The sequence below is a fragment of the Diorhabda sublineata genome, chromosome 8 (assembly GCF_026230105.1).
Source record: "Diorhabda sublineata isolate icDioSubl1.1 chromosome 8, icDioSubl1.1, whole genome shotgun sequence".
In the NCBI taxonomy this organism is placed as follows: domain Eukaryota; kingdom Metazoa; phylum Arthropoda; class Insecta; order Coleoptera; family Chrysomelidae; genus Diorhabda; species Diorhabda sublineata.
The window spans coordinates 27,829,044-27,842,945 of record NC_079481.1 but is presented as its reverse complement, the minus strand read 5'-3'; the positions used below and the strand labels follow the sequence as shown (position 1 = coordinate 27,842,945).

General features: G+C 31.5%; 1 protein-coding gene across 2 annotated transcripts in view; it reads left to right on the top strand.

Moving 5' to 3' along the window:
* The window catches only part of LOC130448351 (ankyrin repeat and SAM domain-containing protein 1A-like), an 88,697-nt gene extending 79,293 nt beyond the window's left edge, over window positions 1-9,404 (top strand). For both annotated transcript variants that reach the window (XM_056785681.1, XM_056785680.1), the window contains exons 17-20: window positions 1,367-1,606; window positions 1,809-1,961; window positions 2,566-2,697; window positions 2,787-9,404. In XM_056785681.1, the coding sequence (XP_056641659.1) occupies window positions 1,367-1,606; window positions 1,809-1,961; window positions 2,566-2,697; window positions 2,787-3,098 (837 nt within the window). In that variant the 3' untranslated portion in view covers window positions 3,099-9,404. The remainder of the gene's footprint in view (window positions 1-1,366; window positions 1,607-1,808; window positions 1,962-2,565; window positions 2,698-2,786) is intronic.
* Window positions 9,405-13,902: the final 4,498 nt, after the last annotated feature.

Here is a 13,902-nt window from a genome sequence, read left to right as displayed (position 1 = left end):
GTCTATAACTTAATTTGTGCTGTTTGATAAGAGATGGCGTAACTGGTATATTATTACATCGTTCCAATATTCCGAACCTGCGTTGGAAAGCTACTGTTATTGTGCGTCTTTTCAGTATATGTTATACATTTGGAGCGTTAACAACAATAATTTTATTCACTCAAATATGTCGCACTTTGTTCCTGAAAGAGTGTTTTTGCTGGGAGTTCTTCTTCATTACTTTAATATGAAGAAAAATGCTGTCAAAAGTCATCGTATTTTGGTGAACATGCTCTAGCTGAGCGAATGTGCCAAAAGTGGTTTGCACGATTCAGAAGTGGTGATTTTGGCTTGGATGACGATGAACGTCCTGGGTCTCCAGAAAAGTTTGAAGATGAATAACTGGAAGCACTACTCGATGAAGATTGTTGCCAAACACAAGAAGAGCTCGCAGAATCTTTGGGTGTCACTCAAGAAGCCATTTCAAAACGTTTAAAAGCAGCTGGATATATTCAAAAGCAAGGAAATTGGGTTCCACATGAACTCAACCCGAGAGACGTCGAAAGGCGGTTTTGCATGTCCGAAATGCTACTGGTAATAAAAAATGGATCCATTACGACAACCCCAAGCGCAAAAAATCATATGTGAAATCCGGCCAACCAGCCAATTCAACGGCAAAGTCTAATTTCCATGGAGCAAAGGTAGTGCTCCCTATTTGGCGGGATCAGAAGGGTATGCTTGTATTATGAGGAGAACACAATTAATCCGTTTGAAGAGAGCAGTAGCCGTAAAACGCCCGGAATATGCGACCAGACACGAGGCAATAATTTTCCATTATGACAACTACCGGCCCCACGTTGCTATTCCGGTTAAGAACTATTTGGAAAACAGTGGATGGGAAATTTTTCCTCACCCGCCTTATAGCCCAGATCTTGAATCTTCTGACTACCATTTGTTCCGGTTGATGCAGAACGCCCTCACGGGATTACGGCTCACATTAGAGCAATATATCAAAAATTGGCTTGATTTATTCTTGGCTGCCAATCCGGCGCAATTCTTTTGAGATGTGATCCACAAATTGCCAGAAAGATGGTAAAAGGTCATAGCTTCAGATGAGCAATACTTTGAATAATACTATTGTACATTTTTTTCTTAAATAAACGTTCAAATTTGAAAAAAAACCGCTCGAATTAAGTTATAGAATGATATTTAATTCTTTTTTGCCCAATAGAATTTCAAAAAGGTTCACAATAAAAGCATTCCATGGGGTAATTTCTTTGTTATACTAATAATTTGTGTATTGGGTTTATTTCATTTGAAACTGTTTAGATTATTCCGTCAATGTCCAAATTGTCTTTATATATTACGTGATAATTTCGATTTTCAGAAAAGTAGTCAACCTCTACCCGAACTTCCGTCACCTTCAACCTATTCAGTGAATAGTAATACAGGAACTATTCGACATCGGCATAAAAAATCTAGACCGGCACCACAACCACCGGTTAAAAGGGAGCAGGAGAAGAAATCGCCGACAGAAATTTACGTCGGCGGCAATAATTCCATAAAATCACAATGGAGGCATCAACCGATTCTTCTTATTACGGGTTTTGTTAAGTATACTGCCAATGTAAGTAGTAGTTTATTTTTTTTCTATGAACAATTAACATTTACTGAAGTTGAAGTAATCACACAGTGATCTATATAATCAGCCAGGCGTTGAATTGAGTTTCCATGAAAATTTGGTTTAGAAATGATACGTCAAGAAATGAAAATGAAAAATAGCTAAAAATTTGTTTGATAGACAGTATAAGATAAAATTTTTATTGCAGTATTTAGGTTCAACATTGATAAAGGAATTTAAAGGTACAGAATCTACAAAAAAATCAATACAAACTGTGATAAATTCCAAAGATCATCCCAGCGAAGAAATATGCCTTTCGGTTTCATACAAGGGTGTTAAATTCATCAACCCAACAGCAAAGGTAATTAGTTTTTGTTGTATTTATAAGCATTTCGGTCAACATTGAGAAAATATTTCAATTAATTTTCAGTATTTTATTAATATTGACAGCCAAATGCAATATTGAAAGAATACGAGTGGAACTAAAGTTCAGGTATCCCTCAATTTCATGATATGCCACATGACGATTCTGCATTATCATTTTACGAACAGCATCGATGTTTTCTGATGGCTCGAGATAGTGCTACATCACCAAAAGTCGAAGCGAATTCATCGGCACACTGCTGTGGTTTAATCCACTTCGTATGTCACGAAAATGTTTGCGATTTGGTCCAATTTTGTGACCTAGAAAAATGTTTCAAGAATCTGTAAACAACTCAAATAGCATTCGTATAGTACGCACTCGTTTTGAGTATGTTTACCATTAAAAATTTTAAACTTGATGATGATGAATGATGGTGCCAAAAACTTTTATTATTACAATAAACGGTTTCTTCGTAATTTATTCATAAACTTGTTCTCATACACATTTTACCCTCGACGAAACAGTCTCTATCTTAATAAAATCTATTAAATTAACATAATACTAATAGAGAGTTGAATTATTTGTATCTCTTTGTTTACAGAAAATAATCTGTGAACACGAGATTAAAAATATGAATTGCGTTTGTCAACATATGGAGAGCCAGTCATACTTCGGTTACATCACAAAAGATTCTGAATCATTTTACTGTCATGTATTTCAAGCAGTTTCATCGGTGAGTATTTTTATTTACAGCAACGATAAAATAATACACACGAATAAAAAGGAATGAAATTTTTTTTGATAAAGTAAATTTCATTCCAGGAACAAGCCATCGACATCATTCTTACTCTCGGCCAAGCCTTCGAACTAGCTTATCAAATGGCAGTTAGAGATCAAGTTACAAGTAAAAGCAAATCGCAAAAAGATACCATCCACAAAGCTGCGGTGAGTCCTAGTGCGATGTCTTCGAACAGCAAAGAATTCAAAGATTCTACACGTCACGTTGATGTTAAATTAAACGGACATCCTTTGAAGATGATGCCATTGACACTTTCCATAGCCGCGGAACCCGGAGGAGAAAACACCTTACAAACAACGCCCAATAAAGTGAGTAATAAAGATGTACAGCGTTGATAAATTGAGACCTAACTGAGGAGTTTGGATGAGGTTGTGCAATTTTGTGATTATTTTTTTATAGCTCTGATGTGCTTCATTAAATTGGGAAAAATTATACATTAATTCATATTGCATTTTTTTTTCTATAAATGTTAATATTTCTAGGAATTGAAGAATAATAATCTGCTTTATACATTGACTCAAGGACTATTATATTTACTTTTATTAAGATGGTTGATACCCTTTTTTTCTTCTTAGTTTTTTTTTCAAAAGCTAGGAAAAACTATTGCTCGTGAAAAACTAATAATTTTACATGTTTCACTTTTAAAAAATTATTGAAGCACATTGAAAAAGCGTCTAAGATAGAATATTAATATATTACGAGACAGTGGTTATTTTTTTTAAGCTTAAAGTTATTTTAGTCTAGTCGAGAAATGAGTTTTCTTCGAAAACCTGCTACAAAAGTTGGTAAATATTACTGTCCACAACTGCATCTCTAAAAATTTACAGATAACATTTAATAATTGGATAACGTTAAAGTTTAGGTATAGGAAAGTATACATAACTTTTTTCCCCTGAATGCATTAAAATAGAAAAAACTGGGTGGTTATATTTAACAAAATGAAGAAATTTGATATTTATGCAGTTAAATTTTGAACACTTTTTATACACACCCTGTATATAATGAAAACTTTTTCAACATAGATTCAAATACGTCTGACCTCGCTAAAAGCAACCGAAGAAAAACCATTTTCATATCTTTAAGGGTATCTTCGTAAAAACATAATATATAAGGGTTTGCAACGGTCAAATTTTTTACAAAAAAATTAATAACTTAAAAAGTATACATTTTTCGAAAAAAGTTGTTAGACTAAAGTATATTTAAATTTCACGTAGATTTAAAAAATGTATTAATATACAGGATGCTCCATTTAAAATAACAATATTTTAGTTAAAAGAGTTGGTATTCGAAAACCCAAACGTAGAAATTTTCATGATTTTATTATAATTATTTTGCTACATCCAGATAATTCTAAATCGCCGTGGGACATATATATCAAAATCCTTTCTAACGTATAGTATGATGTTGAGAGGTATTTTCCTCTTATCCATGTACGAATTCCTACCATTATTTTCCGTTTTTTGCTTTTTCTTTTGCATCATTCCACGTCAGATTTCTCTCTTTAAAGATTTTTGCAGTTGTTTTGTCCCTCTGGTCTTGCCTTTCGCTACTCGGATATTCTTCATTCTGTGTAAGTGACCCCACCAGCTCAGTTGCCTCTTTTTTTATAAAATCCAATACGGGTCCTACTCAGCTCTTACTGTCTGGTTTCTAATACGATCTTCACTGGTTATCCTTTTTGAGGTATTTCATCTCCGTCGCCTGTATCTTAGTCTTCCGTCTGTCGTTTAAGACCCATGTCTCGCATCCGTATGTGAGCATTGATCTGTATATGGAGTGGTACACTTTCATTTTTATTGTCCTAGATATTTCCTTTCTATTGATAAATTTGTTATTCATTGCATAATAGCATTCAATGGCTTTGTCAAATCGTGTATTAATTTCTAATTCTTGCTTGCCAGTATTTTCAATTATAACCCCTAAATATTGGTAATAATTTACTTGTTTCGACTCATTTATACATATGTTTAGTTCCTGATGATCTTCTGTAATTACCATCACATTTGATTCTTTCACATTGATCTTCATTACTGACTCATTTAACTGGCAATTACAATTGTTATAGATAAAAAATTGTAAAAAGTTGTACCAAAATGGCAAACGCGAGTTCTATAATTGTTTCTTTCAGTTTCATTTCCCTTTTATTTTGTCGTTTCTAACCCAATCTAACTTTGAAGATCTATTTGCTCTTCTTAATGCGTCCACTTCTATTTCTTTCTTTCGTCGTAGATTCTCAATTTTCATTATTTTTCTTTTTCAGTGTTCCATTTGGTGATTTGGTTGTTTATTCCACATATTATTTCTGCCCCTTCTTGGTCAAAGATAGTTTTCACATCTTGCTATAATTTCGTTGTTTTCTAGTCTTTTCGATGTTCATCTGCAGCCCTCCTCCATCTCATCCGTTCTTTAGTTTGTGTGTTATATATTATTATACGTCATCTCTGTAGTTTGCAGATAATACTTAATCATATACAAACTGAGGTTAAACAGCAAAAAAATGTCCAAAGAAAGGTTGTTAACTTATTAGAATATGAAAGATTTTTTCCGATGTCTCTAATGTCACTCCCGTGACTGTTGCTTCGGATACCACCTGATAAATCCGACCATGGTAAGAGGTAATAAATCATGCTTTTCTAATTACACCATAATTTTTTCAAATCTTTAAATCAATGTTATATACACAAAAACAATTTTTTTGAGTTACATTATCTCTACTAGTGACGCGCAGAACCCCATATCCAACAACTCGTAAAAATTTATTAACAATTTACCATGTCGTTTGAGAAGTCGAGACATTTTTCAGAACGTTTCTTCCCCTTTAAAGATATGTTTGACAAATCATCCTATCATTTACCGTTATCGAGTTATAAACAAATGTTTGAGGACTAATTTGGTTTTTTACTCAAAATAATTGCAGTTCTTTTATCAGAAAAAATATATTTCTCACAATTTTATTCCAGATAAAATGAACTATGACCAATGATTTCCCGGCTGTTTTTCAGCAGAAAACTCTCTTCTCGACCATACTTTTATTGTTTTATTTGTTTAAATTTCAATTCATTCACTCAATAGTATATCCGATCAATTCAAAGTTTAACACGTTCCATAGATTTTCTAAACATTTCCGGTCGCTTTGTGTATTGAAGGAATAATTCATAGGACAATATAAGAATTTGTCTCTTGTAAAAAAATATATACGGATATTCAACCATTGACTCAATAAGTCGTGTGACTAACTAAGGAAAACACATTTTTTTGCCAAAAATAGATTTCATAGAGCAATACAGTCATTCCAACGCTTCTCTAACTTCTCGATGTCGTCCTTGTAGAAGGATTTGGACGGTGGATGAGGACTTTTTTGATGTTTCCTTGAGTAACCACCTCAATTGGACAAACCACCATCATCGGTATCTATACGAACGCGTTTAAATTAAGTAAACCATAACAAATGGTTCTATTAGATGGAGCAACGTCTGGATAACACTTTTGAAGCCATTGCTAAGCTTGTACAGCATTTGTTTTTTATAATGAAGCAATTTTAAATCGACCCACGAAATTATTTTGAAACAATTGTATTGAAAATAACAGAAGTAGCTTCACTTAAATGGCTGTCACTTTTTTCTGACTTATCGCGATGCCATGAAATTCTACACATAGTCTTTTGAAAGTTGGTACTTCATAAACGTCACATGGATTTGACAATGACAGCGCCATCTGTGTGGTAGTCACACGACTTATTGACTGATATTTTAAGGGTTTATATTCTACCTGATTCTCTAAGTAATTTAAACGTGTTAAATCATTGTTTTGTCTTTTTTTTTTCAAAAACAATTCTCGCAAATATTTTCATATAACGAGTGAGTATAAAAAAAAGACTTTAGGTTGAATAAACATATTATTAACTTATCCAAAAGTAAGAAAATGACCAAATTAAACTATAATTAAATAATAGTATTTAAAAGTGGCAAATAGAAACAGTAGACAGCTTCGAAATTATTCAAGATCTAGTGTAAATTAATATGATCAGTTTTACTTAGTTTTAGGTGGTATTTAATTTTAAAAAGGTATAAAGAATATCACTGCCATAAACGTATTTTCTTTAAAAGAAATTATTTATCTAAACGAAAATATACAAATAGGGCTTCATAAAAGACGAGATGAGTCGAGACTGGAAAAAGTTCATGTGAGTTTGGTTTAATTAAAAAAAATCTTGTTTTGGTCTCTAAACCAATAATTAAATAGATTTATTGGTTAAACCAACAAAATATTATGGAATAAGGATCTGAAAAGTTAATTGGGATGAAATTTAGAATTAAATGAAAATAAACTCCGAGTAGTTGTTAGGATTCTGGATTATCATAAAAAATAATTATTATTTCTACCCATAAAACTAAGAACTATTATTTACCAATCATTTATTTCAATCAGAAAAATAAATATAATAATCACTAAATGAATGTAACTGGTAATGTCAAAAAGAACTGGCAAAAGAAGTAAAAACGAAAATCAATAAATGAAAGCAAATAATTGTAATCCAAACATAGTGAATAGTAAAAGTCACACTAAAATGGAAATCAAGGGATAAAATTAGTGTTAATTTATTGTAAAATGCCAGATATTATCATGATTCCTATACGTGGAAAACCGTTGACAAGATAAGACAGTCCAACAATCTTCTGAAGAAAACTAAACTATTGAAGAAAGAGATATAATTATTTAACATCAATGTGACTTGATAGGAAAAAAAATTCTCCCTCAACTAGAAAAAACCCTGGAAGAGAAGGATCTTCATCGTCATCTGACATAATTGAACTTAAGCTTAGCAACTTTTACCTGAACTTTACAGCTTGCTTCCAAAATACTGTTTATTTAATGGACTAGTATTTTGTATGTATGTACCACAAGATAAGTACTCTGGTCACACGCTGCTGTATCTCATATACACTTGTTTTTTAACAGATGTGTACAACTGAAGAGAATGTTAAATCTTAATTCTGAATCTGGGCAATTTGAATTTTGCCATCGCTTTACATAATCGGAACAACTATACCAATCTGTCTATATCTCTTTTGTATTATTTTTCCTACGACTTTTTCTTCTAAAATTAGCTGAAGTAGATGATACCTCTTTTAGAAGCATGTTTATGAAAAGAAAACTGATAATTTTACGAATAAACACACAGGTAAAATGTGGATTTTGATTAATCATATGCTGATAGAGTAAGAAGAAAAGATAGAAAAGTATATTGACTTTTATGTAGAAACTAGTGTAAAGAACTAGTTCTAAAGACTGTGGGGACACAGAGAGATCTGGAAGTGGAAATAGTAGTAGACGAGGTGAGACATTTTGCGTGGAAGCATTGAGAACGACTTTCAAACCAGGAGAAGGTCGAACTATCAGCTGTCGGTCAAACATGAGGTAGTAAAAATAATCAAAAGGATTAAACCCTTTGAACTAGTATCTAAGCATACCACTGGACGTGTTGTGTAGTGAAACGAAGAAAGACGAAACTAAAGATAGTGGGCTGCCAAGGATCGTTACGTACATATGCCTTCTAAAAGCCGATCAGGTATTGGCTTGAACCTTTTGTCATCACTAGACAAGTTGTGAGGCTTGCTCAAGTCTAGTCTAAACACTCACAGATGACTGTCTCCTTAATGTACCAGCGGTTCTTTGGGTCATCCGTGATACCCGTAGTGTGGAGTCACCAGTCTAATTTCGGGCTTATTTAATTGGAGCAGTTATTTGGTAAGAGAGGCAGAAGGTTCATATATGTTTGCCTTAGCTTGACTCATGCCAGGTGTCTAGATCCATCTTCACAGAGCTTGATTTGCAAACAGACCGTTTAGAGACGTAATATTAATTCTAGTCGGTTAAACACAGATTTTACTGGGAAATATTTCTCTGATAATTCTATTTACAGATTGGCTGTAGTTCAATTCAATAAAAAAATAAGAAACAACAATATAAAAGCATAAAAAGACAAAATTAAAAATACCAGATGTGGTTAATACATTTAATATAATATAATATTTAATGTTTTATATCGAAGCGACCAGATCAAGATAAAACAAGAAAAGTCTCGAGTTCATGTTCGAGTTCAAGCCCTATAAAAACGTAAATTTATCGTTTTCAACATTTAGATAATCCAATTCTCCAAATAAACTTTTCTACAATATTATTCCAAGCACGTTTTCATCTTGCTACAAAATTGTATTAAATTGTGAGCTAGTTCTTATACATTGAGAGTATTTAGGGAGCTAGAAACTCCTGTGTAATTATTGAAACTAACAAAAATGTAATGTTTATAACAAGGAGGTCTATTACCAATCAACCTACTTAATCTTTCGTTCATTATTATACTTCTTAAGTTGAGAGAAAAAATAAAATGTTTTCAAGACAGTTTCTAATCGATTCTATTACGATAGTGGGATTTCATTAATTATATTCATCTTAATATTGTTGTTGACTAAAAAACTTATTACAGAAGAAGTACCAAAGACTCTTCCCGAACTTTAATACTCAAATTTCAACCATTTTCATTGATAGGCCTTGTAAAGTGGTAAATGGATATGGGAAGATGTATTTGGAGTAGAATCTCTTTACCAAGTAAAGGTTATTGAAAGATCAACGAACGAATAATCTTAAAATTGTAATAACAAACATTTCTAATATCTTATAATTAAATTTTTTTTTCATTCTAATATCTTCTATGTAGATATCAGCTTTGGTTAATTAATGATATATTCAATTGGATAAGAATATTGCGACATTGAGGAACAGCGGATGTTGCATTCAATTGAAACAGAACTAAGTTTGTCAATTGAAATGATATGAGATCAATGGTTAGAATATATCCTTGTGGAGGTATCCCATTCTCAAGGTATGCCTCCTATTCATTTTGAAAGGATTGCTTTAAAAACTAAATATGTAAAGATTCTCGTTCTGATCAAGACATTTGAGGTAGGAGTCGATATCTTAGCAAAAACTTTGATTCATGACCTGACGTGCCAGACATGATTTATTAGTACAATATTTATTATTCACGCCTGAAATATAATCCAAATGTTTCTAAATCAACTAAAACTTTTGAATTATTTGTTTTTTACCTCAATTATAATTTCTCCTCCAATTTCAACGTTCGACAATATTGTATAAACTATTTCACAATCTACCTTACAGCACCAAATCTATTCTAGTTTTTAGCTCATAGCATCATACAGGATTAACTATCAATATTGATTTGTAGTGTTTAATGAAATGAATAGAAAATTTACCATAACAAATGCCAAAATTTTTACCTTGTATGCAGGGTCTTGAGAGAGTCGGTTTGTGAACGTTGACCATATTAATAGTATTTAACACAATATAAGGGTGTTTGGAGGGTGAGTAGCCATAGGAAAATGGTCGATAGGTGATGGTGTTGGCTACGTGTTGTGCCTACTTAAACAACATTTTGCCTTAAGTTTAATGAGTAATAAGTTTTTTTCTATTTTTGTAGAAAATCTCCATTTTTTTGTATAAAAACTGATGTCATTTGTTAGTGTAGTCTTACCTTCAGATTTAATCATAATTTCATACAAACTATTCAAAAAGAAATAACAGTGAAGTTGCCAGACAACGTAAAGTTGCTGATGACGAACGCATTTTGGAAGATTGATACTTCACTGTTATTTCTTTTTGAATAGTTTGTATGAAATTATGATTAAATCTGAATAAGGTAAGACTACACTAACAAATGACATCATTTTTTTAACATTTCAGCGGTTATTAAAATATAATTAAAGTTTTTATACAAAAAAATGGAGATTTTCTACAAAAATAGAAAAAACCTTATTACTCATTAAACTTAAGGCAAAATGTTGTTTAAGCAGGCGCAACACGTAGCCAATACCATCACCTATCGACCATTTTCCTATGGCTACTCACCCTCCAAACACCCTGTATATTTAATACCATGTTTATATTATACTCAAAATTAACTTAAATAATTATATATATATATATATATATATGCGAGTGTAATATACGCTTCGTCCGCTGATTGTTACTTTTTTGGTAGCCTGATAATCGCAGGAAATGCAAATAAGGTTGTTATAAAGAAATTACCAAAAACAACTAAAAATCACAGTGGAATAAACAACTCTAGATGAAGAAAAAGTCTGTATATATATTAGGACAAAACATGAAGCCGAATAAAAAAAATCAAATTGACGAAATAGAAACAAGAATACAAAATAACTGATGATCATTAACAAAGAAAAAAAATCGATAGATTAACCAATCCGACCCGTGGAAAGACAGATGTTATAACTGGCAGACAGCAGAACAAATAACTGGATCGGTAACGAATCAAATATAAAGGACAAAGTTGATGTGGAAATACATCTTAAGACAAAAAGATATTAATACAATAGAGATGGAAAAGGACACATCATTCTAAGATAGAAAATCCTGGATAAAGGTAAAAGAGAGTATATATATATTGATATGGGTCCCATTCAATTGAATAGTAATCATCAAGTACCATAGAAACCTCTAGGAATCAAGAAAAACTCTTACGGGGAGAAATTCTTAAATCAAGAAAATGTTTGGAGATTGAGTGAGTCTTGGGCAAGATGTGAATGGGATTATTGTGGAACTGAAATTGTTACTTGTTGTCTTGACGGAAGATAAACGTCTCTATTGGTTGATTGAAGTTGTTAAAGTAAGACAAAAAATTTTTATGGTTATTAACATTCCACCGACTCTCATTGCTCATTACATAGTATTGGGAAATAATTTACCTACTTAACATTTCAAAGTAAACACTTTAACCATACTATTTCCAATGTAATGATGTAAATTTCAATAGAGCTTCAAACTCAGAGTATACTACTTATTGGAATTTAGAGAAAATGAAGTGGATAACAATGGTAGTTTATTACTAACTGTTATCTTCTACCACATCAATGAAACAATAGCTCTCAAATACAATTATCAAGCATTTTAAGAAAACAGCTGATTTATGTCAAAATGACGGCCGTGGGGTAAACAATTGACTGCCTCGTATGTACCCGTGCTAGATTTTCTTGTTTTTGTTTGGTAGTATTGTTTTTTGTGTTGTAATGACCCACAGATATTTTTTAAATCTATTTCAGTGAACTCCTACAGCTGAAACAGCGTATTTTTGAAGAATATTTCACAAAATGTAGAATACTTAGTTTTATTTTGTAAATTAATTTCCATTGGTGGGTTCAAGTTCATTAAAAATGCGTGAGTATATTTTAAGGTTGCAAAGTGATAACCCAGTAGCATCTGAAAGTACAAGGATAAACTTAAAGCTTTAGGTGGACTTTCATGAGATAAAATGAACTTTAGTCAGAATCCTGCTTATTTTATTTCAGTTTGCAATATATTTGCTTTTCAGACTATATCTACCGCTTACCTTCACTAAGCAGAACAGCCATGTTTCCGGGAGGAAATTCCGCATTTCTCTAATAAGCTACTCTTTAAGAAGTCATTTCGCAATGAAACTGGGTCTAAAATTCCATTTCACAATCCACACAGAAACTTACGGCATTTGTTTACCCCACGGCGGACATTTTTAAATTGATTTTGACAATTAGTTAGATTGCTCAATTGATTAATATAAATATGCAAGTTGTCAAGTCATATTTTGATAAAGACCGAACTAGGTTCTATCAAAAGAGATCTAAAATGAAGACGATTTATCAACAAAAACATATAAAAGTATTTAAGAAGTAAGAAATTGTAGAAAAATGCAATAAATATACACAATTTTCATGATTTTATATGGAAATACTAAATTGTACAATTTTTTGCGATGTATAGTCTCAGAGGTTTTCAATTACTAAATAAACCTAGCAACTCTTAATAAAATTACAAGCACGGGTTTTCGAAATTTTGGAACGCGAATAACTCGAAAGCTAAGAAGAATTCGAAAAAAACTGCCCAGACAAAAAATGTAGAGCATAAAATTTTCTACAAAAAAGTCTGTAATCATTTTTTCTTTGGAGCCTCAACGCCTAAAGCTGGAGCATCCGCTCGCGAATTCCCTTCAGTGCGAATTCAAGTCAATTTACGTTCCAGGCGCACATGGAAACTGCTGTAACTCTTGGAAAACTACATTGTTATCAATAATTTCAAGTATATAACATACATGAATTACTTCTTGGTTTAAAAAGAATTACCTATTAAAATATGATATTATCTATTATCTACATAGTTTTCGAGTTATTCGCTATTCAAAAGATTTTCTAATGGAAATTTTGAGGTTAGGAAAAAATTGAAACCTTATTTGTACAGAATGTTGTGCTCCACATTTTTTGTCCTGGCAGTCTGTGTCTAAATCCTTATAGTTTTCGAGTTATCCGAAATTCAAAATGTTTTTGGGTACATGAACCTATTTTACGGTGAAAATTTTTATTTTAGGTAAAAACTAGTACTAGTATACATTTTTTGAAGCAAAATCTCAGCAAATGTAAATACACAAACAATAAGAGAAAGAGTCACTTTTTGAAAAGCAGGCTGGACATTTACTGAATCTCTTATTATAATTGAAATATTAAAATTTACATTAGATTGGAAGTAAGTTGATGAAAGGTTCTGAATTTGAAATTTTTATGTACTATAAAACATTTTCCAATACTGTGTTGTTTATTATCATTATTTGTTGTTTGGAAATGTAGAAATCATCACATTCTTCATCCATAACTTTATGGTAATATGAAAAATATATTTAAAACATTAGTTATTTTTTTATATTAATTCGTTAAAAATTATTTCAATATAAAATTGTTTATTTAAACTCTATATATAATCTTGCCAAAGCGTATTTTTTTATAAACCAAAGACAAATTGATAGATACTGTGTAATCCTGTTCAAAAGATTATTTTGAAAATTTCTATTAATATTTTAGACATAAGTTAATTTCAAATTGCTCAATGACTTAACTTCTTATATTTAGGGAGCAATAGATAAGGATTCTTTAAATGCTTATTTACAGAAATACCACAAGTAACCATTTGTATTTGAAATATTAAACATATTCTTCCATTTTCTATTTATTATCTAAGTATTTATAATATATTGAATGAAATTACTGTATATACAACGTTAGAAAATTACCGGGTAGT